This window comes from Hydra viridissima, unplaced genomic scaffold, assembly GCF_058129835.1.
Source record: "Hydra viridissima isolate aposymbiotic clone 2 unplaced genomic scaffold, HvirCarnegie_v1 scaffold_5, whole genome shotgun sequence".
NCBI lineage: Eukaryota > Metazoa > Cnidaria > Hydrozoa > Anthoathecata > Hydridae > Hydra > Hydra viridissima.
Window position 1 is genome coordinate 19,423,104 of NW_028324304.1, and position 20,136 is coordinate 19,443,239.

The 20,136-nt window shown below is 32.7% G+C and overlaps 1 protein-coding gene and 2 pseudogenes across 1 annotated transcript; all 3 read right to left on the minus strand.

Moving 5' to 3' along the window:
* Positions 1-78: 78 nt before the first annotated feature.
* On the minus strand, positions 79-1,643 carry LOC149889220 (uncharacterized; annotated as a pseudogene).
* Positions 1,644-7,168: 5,525 nt separating this feature from the next.
* On the minus strand, positions 7,169-9,331 carry LOC149889221 (uncharacterized). Its single transcript, XM_090089208.1, has 2 exons — positions 9,190-9,331; positions 7,169-9,101 (listed from the first exon to the last, which is right to left on the minus strand). Exon 2 carries the CDS (start codon positions 8,567-8,569, stop codon positions 7,169-7,171), a length of 1,401 nt encoding a protein of 466 aa, XP_089945334.1. The 5' UTR covers positions 8,570-9,101; positions 9,190-9,331.
* A 3,850-nt stretch (positions 9,332-13,181) lies between these two features.
* Positions 13,182-17,176, minus strand: LOC149889222 (zinc finger BED domain-containing protein 4-like; annotated as a pseudogene).
* Between the last annotated feature and the right edge of the window lie 2,960 nt (positions 17,177-20,136).

Genomic DNA, 20,136 nt, shown 5'->3' on the forward strand with positions numbered 1-20,136 from the left:
AAATTACGTGCAACTTGTATCTTTAAAAAAATGTTTTTTTAATATAAATACTAAAGTTCAAGCTATCTTCTGAATTTTTTAGCGTAAGCTAAGTAATCCCTTTGCGATTCTTTTCTTGCTTATAACTTTTTCATTTTTTTTCTTGGTTAATAAAGATTCACTGCCTGATGCCTTAAAAATTGAGCGAACTTTGTCCACAGCAATAAGCCTATTTTGTTTTTCTTCCTTGTCTCTGTAGCGGTGAACAAATTGTTGCATCATTCCAATTGCCCTTTCAGCGTGGTTGTTTACACAAACAATACTTTTTGCAAAATTTAAAAATAGTTTATATGTTGATTGCGTGTGCCAATATTGAGGTGGCAAGGTCAGCCAATCATCAATTCGTTGATCTTTTATTCCGATCATATCAAACATTAACCAGGAGAACTCATCAACCAAAGAAGCTAAGCTAGGAATTTGCTGATGAATGTTATGTTCAATTTTCAACAATTTTTCTATATCTTTTTTTTGCTTATTTTCAGTTTTAAAGTAACATGACTTAGGTTTTAGAAATGATAATATTGCAGCAGCAATTTTTTTCTTTTCTTCGAGTGCAACACTATCATCCAGCAAGGCTAAAGGAATCAGAGTTGAGTCAAGATACCATGTATGTTTACATAAAGAATTCAAAACAGCATCAACAGCAAATGGTTCTGCACATACTGCTTTATACTGATACATTTGATGAATAGCAGTTACATCCATAAAAGGAGCTTTGATTGTATCATTTGATTGCAGGTACCACTTTGCATTAAAACAAGCTATAAATTTAGTTATTACCTTAATATGTTCTCTATTTTTTTGAATAAAATCAATTTGAGTTGAAAGAATTTGCATTTTTAAATAATATATAGATTTCCCAAGAAATCTTCCATGATGAACCACTCCAGTTTTTCGAATTTTAATGATAGAAGGAGAAAGATAGCTGACCACTAGCTCAGCAAGTTCTTTTCTTTCTTCCCTTACAATATTATTTCTCAATAAGTAAGATCTACAATACTCAAGAGATTCTGTAGCAGCTTTTTCAACAACGGTTCCTTTAATTTCTTCCCAACCAAGTTTTACTAACATAGATGGGTTGTACTCAAAATTAGGCTGCTCAAACAAGTTTTTGAAATGTTTAAACAAAGGGTTATTGGGGGCCGTAGTTTTTTCATTTGTTATAGCCTCACAAAAGTGAGTGATTCTCAACTCAGAAACATGATATCTGCAAGCTAAAAGAATTAGATACTTATTTAACTCAGTAGATATTCTTATTAAAGATCCTTTATGTATTCCTGTATTGCTTGATGTGGTATCAAAACAAAGTAATCCAATCTTTAATTCGAGATTGTATTCTTTTAGGACTTTCATTACACCATTGTACTGATCTTCTCCAGATGAAGAGGGTAATTGCGTAACTCCGAGAAGATAATTTTATCAATAGTTGCCAGAACAGCAAGTCTATCATGCTTTAATTTTTTTCCATTATTAATTTCAAAAAGTGTCTTTCCGTCCAAATGTATAATGCATGGGTAGGGAGAAGCTCGCATGCTAAGTTCGACATCTTCTTTAGCAATAAATGCCATTTCATGAGGTGTTTGTTTCATCTTTCTAGATGCTGTTGGCCTACTGCAATTTACATTTGTAAGATCAACCCCAGAACAATCAAGGATTGCAGCAGTAACTTTTGTCAAAACGTTTGGAGAAATATCAGTAATTGTGGCAATTAGAGCAACATTATCAGAAATAATATCTTTTGGGATCTCAGCTTTTATAAGACTACTTGACTCTATAGAACGCCGATATCCTGGTTCAAAATCGGAATCAAAGGATGAATCTTCGCTGGTGTCCGTACCAAATTCTAACTCTGAACTTATTTCTACTGATTTAGCAGCATTTTTTATAGATAGATTTCTCTTTCTTGTATTCTCCGAAATCTAAACAGCATACATTATAAAATAAAAATTAATGTACCCAAAATAAAAAATAATGAAAAATTGGAGAAGAGTGAGCAATGATAGGAGAGTTATTAACTTCAGAAAAAGGGTTTATAATATGGATTTATATTATAATATAATACCTTCTCGCTATATTTTTTGTCTTCAGGCCCTAGAAATAACTTTCTGTTGTGTTCTTGATCGTATAAAAAATCTAGGTCCTCTTTCCTATCTAGGTCTGATCTATTCTTGTCTTTCTTTATCCAGGTTTGTAAGTCAGCTATTCCTGCCCAAAAGATTTTTCCCAGCTCCTTTCTAAAGTCTTGTTGCTTTTTTAATTCTAAAGGCGACCTCCTATGCATCTTTTTTTCAAATTCAAATATTTTTTGTTCAATTTATTCAGCTATTGTATCAAGTTATTATCTGATTGAAGAGGGAATCTCTCGTATTTTCTGTCTTTTTTTACCGAGCATGCAATTATCATTGACTTTTTTGATGTTTTAGAAAGCGTCGACTTAATAAAAGCTATGTGTTGTAAAATATCCAATCCAGTTGGCAGTTGATCAACTAAAGTTAATAACAAAAATATTCAGGTTGAGTTTGCTCTTGTACAATGTGAAATCTTATAATCATAAGATTTCACATTATAAACTATAGTCTTATATCCTAAACTAGATATTTAAAATTAAAAAAAGCTCAAAACAAATTCGTTACTTGGTATTGCTGGTTTCACTTTCTCAATAATAAAATGTTTGTTTTTTTTCATTTTTATATTTCGCTTTTCATTGTCACTTTTTAATAGTTTCTTACTTTTGTTTGCACTTGAAACTTTCATTTTTTGTGACTCTCCTTTGTTTTCTATTAAATTGTCCATTATAACTTTTAAAACTATTTAAAAGAAATGACATTCACTAATTTCAAAATATGAGATGAAACTAAAATGTTTACTGCAGAATTTCGCAATATACATTAACGTTAATTTACAATTGTCAGTTTTTTCTTTTTACAAGTTTTAGACAGGTAATAAAGTTGTTTATTAAGTGAGAACAAAAGAAAAATGCAAACAAAGTACACAAACCAAATAACAAAAGAAACATTATTAATTAAAAAACCAAACGCTGTAAATATAAACAAATAAAATAAGTACGAATTATTGCGCATTCTTTTTTGTTAAATGCGCATATTTTCGTTTTTTTGCATAAAATCGTTTTAAATTTAAAGAACTTTTAAGAAAAATCACGGATACACATCAATTTAAAAAAAAAGTATAGATTATTATGAGCACATTAAAAAAAAAAAAATGTGTGTGTGTGTATGTGCGTCTATGTATGTGTGTATGTAATTTGGAATTCTGTAACTGTAACATGAACTCTTTTGTTTTCTCACTTCCTATTGTCAAGTGCTGATTATAATTATCGTTTAATTGAGCATTAATGTTTGATAAACTTAGTTCATCTTCAGGTGATCCAATAAGAGGTATTTGATATGCTTTACCTAAGAGCGTATCCTTCGGTAGTTCTTGTGATTCCATAGATAAATTCGAAATTAGTAATGTGACTTTGTTGTTGCCTCCAGATACAAGAATAGGTTGGAGATACACATCACTTTGGTAAAGAAGCTCTGGATTTGGTTCGAAACAATAGTCATTTTTGGTTGGGAAGTTACAGGAAACTTGCAAAACGGATGTTGAAAATGGTTTTTAAAATGTTCGTTTTGTGGTAAGGATTTCTTGGTACTTGCCGTCAAGCTGCTGTGATTTATCTTCTAAGATAGTATTTTCCTCTAACTGATATGGGCCATCATTAATTTCTAAAGATAGCTTGTTTTCTTTAAAGTCTATATTCCAATTGTACTCTGTGAGGAAGTCTTTGCCAAGTATGACATTATAGTTTAGATTCTTATGACATGTTTTAAACTGGTATGTATGCTTCTCAATTTCGAACTCTAAGGAAAACATTCCCTTTATGGACAGTGTTTGACCGTTGGCAGAAGTAACTCGTGGTAACTCACTTTTTTGTAGGGTTACATTGTTTCCAGCATTCTTAAACATTTTGTATAGGTCATAACTTATAGCAGAGATTGCTGCTCCAGTATCGATTAGTATTCTTGTCCAATAATTGCATACCTTTCCCCATATGTTAAGATTAGTTGTTTGAGGCACAGTTTTCTTTTTAGATATTTGGTCCGTATCTTGATCAAACATAGGTTCTTGACTTAAATCTACCAATCTAACTGGTATGATTGTCTCTTCTAGTATGTCTTTCTTTTGGTTGGAACTGACCAAATCGTTAACCTCCTCGTTGTTTTCTGGAGTAAACTGTTGATATGTAACGAAATCTTCTGGCTCGGCTTCAGAAGTATTATCTAGTGATTTGGGGCAACAATTGGTATTGATTTCATCAGTGTAATTTTGGTCAACTCTTATAATACTTTCGATGTCTGGTGGATCGATAATCACACTTGCTTCATCTTGTACAACTTCTGGATCTTCTTATGTGAAGCTTTTCATATTTTGGAGCTCCTGATTTATTGTACTGAGATATTCCTTGTTGTTTATTTCTTCTTTCGCTTGTGAAAAAGACTTTTGCTCCATAATATGTTGTGACAAACACCGAACCTGATCTCGTAGATTGCTTAGTTCATGGGTGATCTGTTCACAAAAGTTCTCAATCTCGTGACGTTTGAAATTGTTCTCATCTTCATATGAAGAGTTCAGAGGAGTATAATCTAGCCTATAATATGACATATGATCTTGCTCTAGTGTATCATTGTAACAACCGGTGTTGGCTTCATATGGATATCTCTCATCAAAAGTTGGTATCTGATTGTTTGTATAAGATTTTTATCCGTAATCATAACTTTCATTCCAAAAGTAGTCTTCAGCATCTTCATATTCAAAGGTCATGTCGTCATCATTTTCGAAATAATTCTCCTGATGTTGAGCAATACTCTCTATACCTAGTATACGGATTGACATATCTTTGACTTTCATGGGTACCTGTTCGTGTATTTTGAACGTTATTCCACTTGTTACTTTGTGGTCTTGATTTCACATAATTATCCTTATAAGTTTGTTGTGGATTATATGAGGTAATGGATCTCCAATTTCGGTTATTCAAATCGGGTTGAATGTATTTATTGCCCATGTTTCTGCTCTGGTTATCAAAATTTCGTGGAGTCCAGTTTCTATTGTTTCTCCATTGCGGTTGTTGCGTAACGTTTTTCCTGTACAGATACTGTGAATTGTTACTTTGTGGAATCCTGGGACCTTGATTTTCTTGTCTGCATTGTCTTGCCAAATGTCCCGTCTTATTGCATATAAAGCAGGTTGGTTGATTTACTGTAGCTGGGTTATAATCCTGATTTTGGCCAAAGTTACTATTATTTTGTCTCCGTAGTCCAACCTTTAACTTTCTGATCTCCTATTTGAGCCTAGCTACTTCTCTAGTCACATTTTCTAGATTAGCTAAATTCGCAGGTGTTGCACTATACGCAGCCACGGGTGGTGTGTCGCTATCGGCAAAAGATACAGTGTTATGCTTAGTAGACTGGTTTTGTAATTTTGTCATCGTTTTTATCACGGTTTCGACTATGCGAGCGTCATCATCAGCGTTAACTGAATTATTTACTCTAGCAATTCTGACGCTTGTGTGTATGTTTTTTGTTGGCTTAGAAGAAGTTTTCTCTTTAAACTAGAATTAACTCCTTGAATAAAAAGATCTCTTTTAGTTTCTTCCGAAACTTTTAATTCTTGCGACAGCTTCTCTAAATTTGCTAAAAAATGTTCAAGCCCTTTTTCTCCTTCTTTTAGTCCATACAGTTGGGTTTTCTTAATCCAAATACGTTCTGGTGGATCATACTCATTCTGAAAAGCTTGTTGTATTAATAGTAAATCTTGCCTTATTTTGTTTGGAAGGGATTCATAAAATTTCGAAGCAGATTTATTTAAGCAAAGTGGAAAAGCGCAAAGTTGTTCATTATTGTCCCATTTGTTAAATGTAACAGTTCTCTTAAATTGAAGGGAAAATTCTTTTACATCATCATCTGGTCCTCCGTTAAACTGTGGTAAACTAGACTTATCGATTGTTGGTCTTAATGAGCTTGTAATGCTTTCTAGCCAATTAAGAGTGTTTCTCTCAACTTTTTGTCTAACCAAAGAAGCTTCGGCTTCTTGTTTTGCCGTGGAATTTAATAGTTTTCTGACAACCTTTTCTATCTTCTTTTCACTTAAAATTTTATCAATATACTCATCTCGCCTATCATTTTCCTCGTGTCCTAGAGAGTTTCGATCAAAATTATCTATTGGTAAACCTTTAATGTCCGGTGTGATACAGTTGGGTGCAGATGGTGTTTTTGAGTAAAATAGTGGTATAACATTAGGATTGTTACTATGAGGTGAACCTGAATGACTCGCCATAATTTTTTTTTGGTGTTGAGAAGAAAATGTTTTAAATGTTTTCTAAATGTGTTTCAGTGTGTTTTAAAAATTTTCTTTCTGTTCTTTTCTTCTCTGAAACAAAAATTTTTTTGATATTTTTTCTTCGCCTTTTGTTTCAAAAGTAAATTATTTAAATGTTTGAAAATAGTTAATAATGAAAGAGTCTAGAGTGTGAACCGTGCAAATATCTCACTGATTTATGAAGAAATGAGTGCATAAAGTTAATCTCGGTAGAAATCTCCAGTGTGAGGTCGGTGGATTTTTTTTTTTTTATAATTTTATTTATATTATTTTAATTATGTTAAGGATGTGTTTATTAAATGTGACTGTGATGGTTGGTTCTATGTAAGTGTAATGGTAGCGCAAATATAGAGAGTGATAGAATGTGAGGTAGGACTGTCAGTGCGTAACGCAGATGTGGTAAAAGCGCGATAGGAGCACGGCTATCTAAAACACAGGCCTATTAATCGTGCAAAACGTAAAAATAACTGAAGGCCGATTAGTAAAAATTTAATTTAGGCTTTATTTTGATTTATAAAATTATTTTAACAAATTACAATTGTTATCTAATTTGTCAACTAAAGGCATACTTATTTTATATTTATTGAAGAAAAAATATTACCAAACTTCAATGAAACATAATTTATTCAAAAGAGTTTTATATAAGTCAAACAACAAAAACAACACAAGTTTTAATTTAATCACTCAGTTTTAAAATTTTTTGAGCTGGCTCCTTGTAAGAGCGTGGAGTGTTTAGCTTTGAATAATTATTTTAAAAAATATTTGACAAAATTTTTATACACTTATTATTCTTAAAATAACCAAAAAAAAATTTGTTGATTGATTGAAAGTAGTATGATAAGGAATGCAAACAAACTGGCAAAGTCATATCCAATGCAATAAAAAGTATATAACAAAAGAAAGTAAATTGACTTAAAATGTCAGTTGGCTTTGTTAAACCACCTCTATCTAAGTCTAATAGATAAGCACCATACTCATTACAATATGAATATGTATCAGTGTCAAGATCTTCATAACCAATCTTAAATTGAAGGTAACCAGCAATGTATACTAAAGCCATTTTAACAGAGTCAGTTAAACTAGACTGTAATATTTTCAAAGAATCAAATATTTCACTTTCCTTTTGTGTTAGTTGCCTCTGACAGTTCATGCAAGTATGACCAACATGAAGCTCACGAAAGTCTGAATCATATTGTAAAAGTAGTTTTGAGTGCTCAATTTTAGTTTTTTCTAAAACTTGTTGAACCGAAATAAAATAAGCACCACCAGCACCTTGACGTAACTTATTAAATGCCTTTTCAATAGGGTCAGATGTAAAGTCACCAAGTTTTACAAATTCGTGTGATGTACTTAACAAATATTTTGCTAACTCAACTAGTCCTTTTAAGGTATGGACTATCGCTTTAGATGTTTCAACAGTCAATGTTTTAATTCTATTTTTTCCATTATGGCAATCCATATCTTCACAGATTTGTGATAATGAAAGTATCTGTTGCAGACGAAGATCATCAGTCGAATTTATGACAGAGCGCAATGGGTCTCTTAACCTTTTATCATCACCCAGTTTGTGAACATTAATAATTTTCCATGCGTCTATAAACATTTTTAGAAATAAAACAGTTCCTTTAACATTGGTTTGGTCTATTTTAGAATGTGTTGATAAGGCAGAAAGAGTTTCATCACAAAAAACTCTCAAACACAAAGAAACTTTTTGTCGCTCAACAGGTTTTGGAAAGATAGAAGCTGTATTTAAACGTGAAAGAGTCACAAGTGTCTTACTTTCTAAGTTGTAAAGGTTCTTAAGATCACTCCACCTTGCAATTAAATTATCATCATCATCCTTAAGTTGAATTTCTTGTGTTTTTTCAGTAATCCAATTATTTCTTATGTTTTTCCATATATGAACATAATCGTAAAGTAAAAAAATGTTATTTTTAGTCAGCCATGGTTTATCTTCTAAAGTTTCAAAGAGAGAGAAAAACTTTACATTGACTTTATTATTGTCACATATAATCGCAACACAACTTCCATTTGCATTTGAAATTGATCCAAGTATAGAATCAACTACTTCATACTGAAAATCTGAATCAAGACAACATACTGGAATCATGCATACTATAAAAGTGGGTCCACCAAAAAGACATTTAATCATAACAGCTAATATTGTTTTTGCTAATTTGTCTGGTTGATTAACAGATTTCCCAAAAAAATCTCCGCCGTGATAAGTTAATGAAGGTTTAACATATACTTCATCAACTATTAAAATGCACTGTCGTTGTCAGTTAGTAAGTTTGCAAAAAACATGCAAAATAAATTCATCACTGTTTAATTTTGAAGCTTTTGATGTCAATTTTTGTAGAGTAGAAACACTGGGAAGCTGATAATCATTTCGAATTCGCTTATAAAGTACTCTTGAAACAGAAAAATATTCAAAAGCTCGAACAATAGTGTTTGAAGAATACAGTGTATCTCCAATACTTAAGACTTTCATAGAAGATAAACTTTCTAAAATAACTTGTTTTTTTATCGATAACTCAATATTAGTCAATTATCTTATAGCTTCAGCCAAATTCGACCATTTGTCTAAAATAGTTACATGATTTTTTGACAAACTTGTTACATAGCATAAGCATCCACAATGATACGTCTCATATTTTAATTTAGAAGAAAGATTTAGTATGAACCTATAAAAAATCAAATAAGAAAATCAGTAACAATTAATTTTATTTTTTTTTTATAAATTTATAATAATTTAAAGAAAGCTTATCTTACTTTGGTAAACCACAGTAAAATTCAGTTGATTGAAAACAAATTTTTTCATCACATTTGTAGACAACTATACACTTAAATAAATCTTTTGGGATTTTTTTTTGGTAATGAATAATCGCATCATTGAAATTCAAAGAGTCCATCGCTTTAAAAGTTTCAAGTTGATCAGCTTGTACACTTCTTGCACCAGAAGTTGATGAAGTTGTAATTCTTGACTTTTGAGGTGCAGTTGGTACAAGGCTGGACTTAACACAATTAAAAATAGAAGGTGGAGAAGAGGGTCTTTCTTTACCATATATATTTATTTTTTTGAAATTTATAGGCCAATGTTCAGAACATACAACAGTGTATTTGCTATCAGGAATGTTGCTTCTTGGAATAGCAGATAGCCACTTTCTACGATCATCTGGATCTTTTGGTAATCTGTAAACAGCACACTTTTTTTTATCTGTTAAATAATTAGTAGAGCAATTCGCAACACAACACTTTAAAGGCATAATAAGTCTCAATAAATATTTTTTCTTCTTCCAATTATAAGCAACTACATTTAACCTTCGGCAAATATTTGTGAGTTAATCGGCCTCCAGTTATTTTTACGGTTTGCACGATTAATTTGAGTAAATAATTTTTAATAAAAATTGCTTACTCAAATAAAGCAATAATAAAAATATTTCTAATGATAATATTGCCTTACTTAAAATGAAAGCAAAAGAAAAAATACTTAGGACTGATTTTTCTTCTCTTACTTATTCTTCTTAATCAATATTCTCAATTATTTCTCATCAATATATATATTCTCTTAATATTAACTCATACAAATAACAATACATTAATACTTATAACAACGCAAATTGAAAGTTAATCAAATACATTTCCTTACCAAATCCTTCTCATAAGTTCCTCTTTAAGTTGTTCATAAATTCTTTTCATTAAATTCTCTTTAAATCTTCAAAAATCCTTTTCTCATAAAATCCTCTTTTAAAATCTCTTAAAATTCTTTTAAATTCTTTTCTCATATAATCTCTTAAAATCTCTTAAAACTTTTTCTTTCTCTTAAAACTTTTTTTTTATAATCTTTCATAACTCTTTCTTAATACTTCTTCAAGAACTCTTTTTAAAACATTTCATCAAAATTTCCCGAAAACATCTCTCTAAAGAGAGGTCTCAAGAAAATCTACTAAAAAATCTCCCCCAAAAGAAAACGTAAAAACCTCCTAAATATTTTCTCAACCGTTTCTTTTCTATCTGTCCGCAGGTGTTATTTTGAATTCTCGTCCAGACAATAGATTTCTTTTTCTTCAAGTTCGTTCAGTACTTTAGTTTCAACTTCTGAGTCATGGTATTCTTTAAAACAAGTTTTACTAGTTTTCTTTTTATTAGTCTTTATATCAGAGTGGCTACAGAACTTTCTAGAACTTTACTAATTAAAATCATATGATTGTGTTTCAAGTCGTATTTGCGAAACAGTTTTAATCATTTATGGTGTGACTTATTCATTTTTCATGTTATTAGACATGTTTGTCCACCTGGTGTTTTTTTAGTTGACTCACTCTTTTCCTCGTTTGAATGCAGCGTGTTTGAGTCGGGTAAAACTTAAAGATAATGTTTAGAATTTTCTTCATCTTCCCTCCTCACAATCTGCATTTTTGAACTAAACATCTCTATGGTGTTTTTTTTGGACTGAGAAATAATTTTACAATCCTTTTCGTGTGCAACTGATAGTTTATGGCTTGAAAACTTTTTCCTCATTGATTGTTGTTTTTTTTCTTTTGTTTCGCCATACTCCTTAACGTTGCCAAGCGTCCACTCGCTAGCCAATTTTATTCCTTTAGATTTTTCGGCACCTAAATTATTTGCTGACTTACAAACAGAACAACCAAGACCTGTTAATGAAACTGTCAACCAGTCAAATGTTTTTAATTTCTCCTTCCACTGTAAATCAGACCAGTAATCTGGAAAAATACTATCACATTAAGGAAAGGATTGGCAAGTTTCAATACTCGAAAACTCTGTCACTTCTTTATTTATTTCAGTGTTATTTTCCAAATTACTTTTAGAACTAACACTGCTTAACTTTCTTTTCCTTCCGCTTGCTAGCCATTTATCCATATTTAAAATGAGTAAATTTTGATATATATAAATATATATATATATATATATATGTGTGTGTGTGTGTGTGTATATATATATATATATGTATATATATATATATATATATATATATATATACAGTATTGGACAAAACATTTGCAACCAACATCGAACTATGCTAAAAAGTGTTTCTAATTTTACATGTCTTAAAAACGAAACGAACTACACTACCACAGCAAACAGTTCAGGAGTCTGGAGTCATAGCATGCCATGACATAAGCAATCAGCTGACAGGTGACAGCACACAGCCAGAATTTCGACAAGTGCCATTTTGTAGCGGACAAAACAAGTGCAACTTTTTTGGTTTGTTTCATTTTCTTAAGTCTGGTCCGTGTCAACGTCACGGAAGTTTTTTAATAATTAAAGGAAATATCCAGAAGTTTCCATAAGTTTCCAGAAGTAGCATCTGGAAGCATCTAGTAGCATCCAGAAATATCCAGAAACATTCAGAAGCATCCAGACGCATCCAGAAGCTTCCAGAAGCATCGAAAAGAAGCATTTAGAATCTTCCAGAACAGGTTCACACAGGTTCATATTACTACATAAGAGACATGTAAATCGACATGTAATTCAGTCAGTATATGGAAGTCAATCAGTCAGTATTATCAAGAAAGTTTATCAAAGTGAGTTTTATCAAAGTGTTTTATCAAAGAACATCAATACAAGAAGTGAAATACAACAAGTGTTTCATTACATCAATACAGTCCACATCCAACCAAGACGTTGTGTTCCACAGAGCATTATTGTATCATCACAAGGTAAATGTAACACGGTAAGTCTTGAGAAGCGTGATTATTTATTTTTTATTATTTTTATGACTTCAAGTGCAAAAATGGCTCCCGACAGTCTTGGATTGCAACTAAGAAAGAAAATTATTGGCGATTACGTAAGTGGAATGTCACAAAAAAGTATTTGTGATAAATATCGCAAATACTTTTTTGGCGAACTGTCCTGTTCAGTGATGAATCGAAGTTCAACATCATTGGAAGCGATGGCATTTGCCGTGTACGTTGACCGGCCGGAAAACGCCTCGATTTACGTTACTGCCATAAGACCGTGAAGCATGGTGGAGGCAATGTAATGGTCTTGGAGTGTTTTTCTGCTAACGGTCTAGGTCCAACACATCGAAACGATGGAATAATGGACTGTTTCATGTATAAAAATATCCTAAAAGATGTTATGTTACCTCATGCTGAATGGAATATGCCAATAAAATGGGTTTTTCAGCAAGACAACGATCCAAAACACACTGCAAAAGTAGTCAAGCAGTGGTTTCAAGACAACCACCTATCGGTGATGTATTGGCCGCCTCAATCTCCGGATCTCAACCCTATCGAGAACCTGTGGGAGATCGTCAACCGCAGAATTAATCGTGAACGAGCAGGTGTGGTTCGTTCTTGATTTTCAGCAACTTTAGTTTCAAGACCTTCGTCTATTACTAGTGCATTCAACTCACCGATCAATAAAGTAACAGCTTTCTCAGCCATCGTCCTGCTCCTAAAAATCTTGTTTTTAAATCTGGGAGATCTAATATTGTTGCAAAAGCATATATAGATTTGTTCTCGCAGTCTCCGTAACGGCGATGCAAAGATTCACAGAGAGATTCTTTGAAATTTCCGTAGTCATTGATGCGATCAAGTGACATGTTAACTGCATTTGTTATTGGGATAACTTCTTATGTGGTTACTTTTGATGAACTTGCAGTAAGCGTGACGTCTTCAAAATCTTTTAAAGCAGCAACGAGAGAAACCAAATTGTCCCTTCTTCGGTTGACAATTCTTTGTTTTGTCGAGCAGCTTTTGGGAAATGTGGTGTTACCAATAGAATCGCATCCTTTTGTTCAATTAAGTGGTTAAGCATTTGGAAGGTGCTATTCCATATTCTAGTTGGCTCATCTTGAACGATGCTGTGTTTAGGAAGTCTCCAACATTAGCTGTGTCGATAGTTATACTAAACTGATCAGCTTTCTTTGCCAAGAAACGAATTTTACTTGATACCTTCTGATATGTTAGGAATTTCAATGGTCGAGAAACATTTTCTAATTGGTATTGTATATCTTGGCTCCAAAAACCTTTTAGTAAGCAGTAACCTTTTGAAACCAGGATTTTCTACTATACTAACAGGTTGGTTATCTGTGCATATCATTTCTGCAATATATATATTAATAAGCCTTGCAATATATATATTAATAAGGCAAATAAGCCTTGTAATTTTTATTGACTTCGGATCTGTAGATGTGAAAGGCCTGGTCTTTGCAAACACTTGGTGTATTGTCTATTGTTTAGGAAATGAAGATCTAGGCTTCATTTTTACATCTAACTAAATGTAGATGTCGTGAATAAAGTCGTTTTAGCTGACGTGAAGAAGGCGTTTCTGCAAATTCGAATACACGAATTGGATAGAGACGCACAACGCTTAATTTGGTATAAGGGCTTATAGAAAATGGAATTAATGGAGTTACGATTTACATGGGTGATTTATGGTTCAAGTTCAAGTCCTTACATTTTCGGCGCACGATTAAAAAGCTTATAACAAAATACAAGGACATTTATTCAAAAACGGTGCTTTCTCTGGAAGAAGATACTTATGTCGATGATATACAAACAGGTGAAGAAACGGAAGAAGAACTTTTCAGGTTTAAAAATGAATCAACGCAAATCTTAATGGAAGCTGGTTTCCAGCTGCACAAACGGCATAGCAATGTAAGCAAGTTGGGAAGCGACGCTGAGGCTAAATCAACAAAAATACTTGGGATTCCTTAGAACAAAGAAACGGATCAACTATCGATTGACTTTACTGCTCACATCAATATTGGAAATAAGGAAGTGATAACAAAAAGGAAAATGCTTTCCGCTGTCAAGAATGACGTATTGGGATTTAGTACACCTGTTTTAATCACTGGAAAAATACTATACAGTCGACAATGCTTGTTAAAACTTGGATGGAATCAACAAATTCCAATGGAACTTTCAGAAGAATGGAAAACCTGGATCAAGGCAATAAGAACTAAAAGAACTATTTCAATTCCACGGAGCGTTTTGTCTGAAAGAATCATTGAAATGGAGCTCCATGGATTTTCAGACGCAAGTAAATCAGCAGTATGTGCATGCGTCTACGTTGCAGTGAGCCATCAATATTCAAAAACCAGCAACCTACTTGTAGCGAAAGCACGGATCGCACCAAGGGATCTTAGTATTCCTAGAGTTGAGCTGGTAGCGGAGCACACCTAGAGCAAATTAATAAATCATGTTAGGAAGACATTAAACAAGTATAATGTCATTGAAGTAAATCATTGGGTTGACAGTACTGCGGTACTTTACTGGTTAAAAGAAAGGGGCAGTTGGTCACAGTTTGTCAGGAACCGAGTTCAACAGATCTTATTGAATGGAGAAGTAAAATGGCTTTATGTCCCAACAAAAGAAAACGCAAGTGATGTTGGAACAAGAGGAGTGAGTCCTGAGAAATTATCAAGCTTGTGGCTCAATGGACCTACATGGTTGAAACACAAAGAAAATTGGCCAATCTAGCGAGAAATAATCGAAGCGCCGAACGCATTATGTGAAAATATTAGTGTGAAAGAGAATGTCAGTATGGCAACAGGAGAAATAAAGGGATATCATATATTTAAAGAAATGTTGAGTAAACACAAGTATTGGAAGATCATAAGAATATCATGTTTCATAAAAAGGTTTATCTACAATTGTCGGAGTAAAGAAAAAATAACAGGACCACTGAAAGCTGAAGAGATGATAGAAGCGGAGTTGATGAATCTTAAGTTACTACAAGAAGCTGTTGCAATAGAGTCCAATGTGGAACTTAAACAGGATGAAAAACAGCTTTGGAGATGTCACGGAAAAGTCTCTGGGTATAATCCAATATTTGTACCAAAAGGTTTTCAACTAACTCTAAGAATTATTGAGCATCATCACGCAAAAATGTTACACGGGGGAGTAGGAGATACCATGAGAAGCATAAGAGAAAGATTTTGGATACCAAATTTGAGAGTTGCCGTAAAAAGGGTCATTCGTGAATGCAATTTATGTAAGAGATATAGAGTGAAGCCGCTGTTACCGCCAACAAGAGCAATGTTACCACGCTTGAGAACTGAAGATATCGATCCGTTTACGGTTACAGGTGTTGATTTTGCCGGTCCGCTAAAATATAAAATGCCAGAAAAATTGGTTGAAAAATGTTATGTTGCACTATTTACATGCGCATGTACAAGAGCTGTCTACCTTAGACTTTGTTATGATCAATTGGCAGGAGAATTTCAGAGATTTTTAAAGGAGTTTGTTGCAAGAAAAAGACCACCACAATGATGATTAGTGATAACGCAAAGACATTTGTGACAACGGGGAAGTGGTTAATTACACTTAGGGAGGATGAAAATCTCGCAAACTATCTTGCTACTCAAGCCATAAAAGGGAGGTTTAATTTGTCAAAAGCGCCGTGGTGGGGAGGTTTATTTGAAAGGTTATCGGAATAATGAAGAAAAGTTTGTCAAAAACAATCGGTAAGGGCATGTTGAGCTTCTTTGAATTAGAAGAAGTATTGTTGGTTGTGGAATGCGCTATGAACAATAGGCCACTTTGTTACCAAGGTGACCAATTCGGCAATCAAGTATCAACGCCAAATTTATTAATGAGGGGGAGACCTGCAGTTTTGCTTGAAGAAGGTATCGATTTAATAATAAAGGACGATTGCGCACAACGTAGGGTCAAGTTTGTGAAAAATTTTAAGAATCACTTAAGGAAAAGATGGATGAACGAGTACGTGCACCCAATGGAAACAACAACAACAACAACCAAGGGAAAAAAGAGGCAATGTGAAACTCCCAGGTTCGGAAGTATGGTGCTCATTAAAGGCGATGTGAAGGACAAGGCATTTCTCAACATTGGATGAATTGAAAACAACATTAAAGGGAAGGATAACGTTATTTGTGGCTTTATGGTATGACTGGGAAATGGTTATTTGATAAAACGACAAATTCAGTTGGTGTTTAACTTGGAAATGGATTGTGGGGCAGAAAGCGGAATCGAATCGGACGATAATTTGGAAGCTAGAGCTGAAGAGGATACCTTGAAAAGAGAAACGAGACTAGCGAAATTGGATGCAAGACAAAAGATCAATTACATCATGGAAGAGGAGATGGAAGATAGCTGATTAAAGCCGAAGTCTCAGTTTTAATCGGGGGAGGGTGTCGTGAATAAAGTCTTCAAGATGTAATTAGCGTGTGCAAAAGTGTTAATGTATGTAGGTGTTAATGTATGTAATTGTTATTGCATTAAAAGTGTGAAAATGAGGCGATTGTGAAAATGTATAAAAAGAGAGTGCATTTTGTAAAATGTATTGATTCGCAGTCAGATGTAAAATATAGTATCAAGTTCGAAAAGGAAATGTGACTCTTTAGTGTCTCAGGGAAAGTCAAAATAATTCCCCACATAGAAGAAGAGCTTCTAGTATTAATCTCCACATCCTCAGACATAGGCCCGAGACTTGTGAATACGGATGTGAGTGTAGTAGATCAAGGTTCCCTTGCCATGGTCGTAGGAGTATCACAAGCAGGGTTAGGAATGGATTTAGAAGATGGTCCTGCAGTAGAGCTATCCGCGCATATACCAAAATCGATAATACTAGCTCTATCCTGTTTCTGATTTTTGATATCAGATTTATGAAGAGCATTTAAATGCTTAAGCATGTTCGATGTTGTGTATGACTGAGAAATTCTGCCACCACCCCTGGATATAACAGTTATGCAAAAGTTGCATATTGTAGAGTTAGTGTCATTTAAATCGATCGCAAAATAGTCCCATACCTCGCTTTTCTTACGTTTTGGCATCATAATGATTCTATATTCTAAAATAAAAACAGCATTTTTAATAATAAAAAATAATAATTCAAACAATAATAATTATAATAAAACAAGCAAATAAGATTATTATAATAGAACTTATCGCCGTTTAAACGATAATTCGTCTGACTATTTTTTTCTGTGAACTTTGGAAAGTCAGACGAGAAAACTTTGGTTTTTGCGCTTATGCAATTTTTCATCAACTGGAACAAATATGTTCCTGCGGCTTTTCTTTGATCTTAATGAAATATCGTAAAGTTTCGGGGGGTTAATCTTACGCTGCGCCAAAATTTAGTTAATTAAATTATCAGTGCTATTCAGCAGCAGTATAATAAAAGAAAAAGTTAATTTAAAGTATGCTTTTAAAAAAGTTTGTGATTTATTTCTTATTAAACTTCTGAAGGATTACTAAAAAGAAGCTTTTAAAGCTCTCAGCAATGGCATATTACCCCCGTCCTAAAACCTGCAAAACGTAATTATAATTCGCCATTATTCATTTTTTTAAATAACCAAAGTTTTCTCGTCTGACTTCCCAAAGTTCGCAGTATTTTGCGTATTTGCAACGTTTACTTTTGTTAAGGTTTTCCTTCACAGTTTACTTCAGCTATGGTTTAAAACGCAACAGTGAAAATTTAAAGTAAATTAAACAAAAGAAAGTCACAACGGTAAAGAGTGAATATTTTATTTCAATTATCAAGGGAGTGTTAATAAAAGAAGTGTGCCCATAATTATGAAAGTGGTCTAAGTCATATAGTTCTTGTTTCGAGATATTTAATGATTCGCATTTGAATAAATTAAAAGATATTTTTACATTATGCGACATTTAAAATTATAATTTTATTAGCCTTGATTAATGGAAATTTATTATAGATATGAAATTTTGAGTGAATTTCATAGGAAAATGTTGTTTTTAAAACTTGAATTGACTTAGACCATTTTCAAAATTAACTGAATGTCCTATAATTGACTTAAAGTAATAAAAAATTGTGATTTTTATTTAAAATAACAACTTTAACGAAATAATTCATAAGCATTTTATTAATTATTTTTAAAAAGTAATCCTTTTTGTCATTATTTCGAGTATTTAAGATTCTTAAAATGTTCCTGAAAAACTGGAGGGATGTACGGTAGTATAATAACTCATAATATCTTTATGTTTTTATTCCGATACTGGTCTAATGGAGGTGTATAATTGAAGTAATTTAACACTTTACGAATATCCAAATCAGGACTCAAATATTTTCGACTAGGAGCATGACGAGCTCTGGTGTAGTGCTGGGAAACTTAAAATATGTTCTTGTACAGCTTTTATCTTAGTTTCATCAGTTTTTCGCGAAGATCCAGGCATTTTCCCACGACGATCAGTTCCATGTGTTTCAGCATTCAGAACACGAGATAACCGCCCAACAGAAATTTTATAGGTGTCTAAAAAAAAGTTTCTGCAAACCGACACGTCTGACTTGTTATTTTTTGACAGAAAATACTTGTAGCTGCATTTTCTCATAGGTCTTTCAAACATTCTGGGCCGCCTTTGTTTTATTAATTGTTGGTGAACTGTAGTACACAGATACAGATTCTGTGTTTCAGAATCTTTTAGTTTCCAAAAAGTATCTAAATTAAATTTTCTTTCGTTATATTCTACGCGATCTAAACATTTTTTTGAGCAAAAGCAATCCTTATTTTCAAAAATTTTAGCACTCACAAGTTTTGATTTTTTTGTCGTGTATTCTTCGCCACTATTTCTCTTAATTTTTCTAATATTTTGTGCGTAACTACCATCATTTCTTGCCCGTTTTTTTGTCTTATCTTTTTCTCTCTGCAACATTTCTGGGGTTACTAAATTTACAAACAAATCTTCAAAATATGCTACATCTGACGATGATAACTGCCTCACTCTTTTCCATTTCTTGGAAGTATTACGTGGTCGTATAATAGAGAGCTTACGATATGAAAACTGCAACGGCAACGGAGACGACAAAGGTCTGGATCGAGCGGTTGCGACTTGCAGTTGCGGTATTCCAATAAAATTAGTTACGAATTTCCGCTTCAAAAAAAAGAAAACATCTTGAAATAAAAAGAAAAAATTTAAAAATGGCTCCTTTAAGAAATGCTAGAAATGGTTTATTACTTGCATTAGAATCAAATATCATAGACGACGAAAAGTTTTTACAACTGTACAAATGAAATTTGCCTAAGAATCCAGATTTACCGTTTCGGAGTTAAGCAATTTTGTTTAGAAATCATGTCTGATGATGAATGCAAAAGTGAATTTAGATTTCTACGTAGTGATTTATATCGCTAACTCAATGTACTTCAACTACCTCAAGAGTTTGTATGTTATAACGGGTTAAAAGTTACTCCGGTGGAAGCATTGTATATTTTTTTAAAACGGTTTTCCTACCCATGAAGACTACTCGATATGATACTTGATATATATATATATATATATATATATATATATATATATATATATATATATATATATATATATATATATATATATATATATATATATATATATTTATACTTATGTATATATTCTAAATTTGTATCAGAAATTAAAAAATTACTTTGTTACACTTTAAGAGCAAGTACTACTTTGATCTATTTATAAGCCGTTTTCAGAAAACGCGAATTTCAACGTTTTGACGTTCCGTAAAAAGTTTTAAAACGGCATTTCAGGGAATCCCATCCATTGCGCATGCCTAGTGTCAAATATTTATCATAAATTGTAGAAGTTGCCGTTGCAGTTTTCTTATCGTAAGCTCTCAAATATCTGCAGATCACATCGTATTCGAATAATAATTAACGTATTTACATAATAAGTACGTTATTATTAACTTACCTGAACCGCTATCTGACGACAGTGTTAAAATATATAAATTATTTGCCACCAGTAATTTTATTAATTCCAAAGCGCTAAACTGAATTATATTTTATAGCTAGAT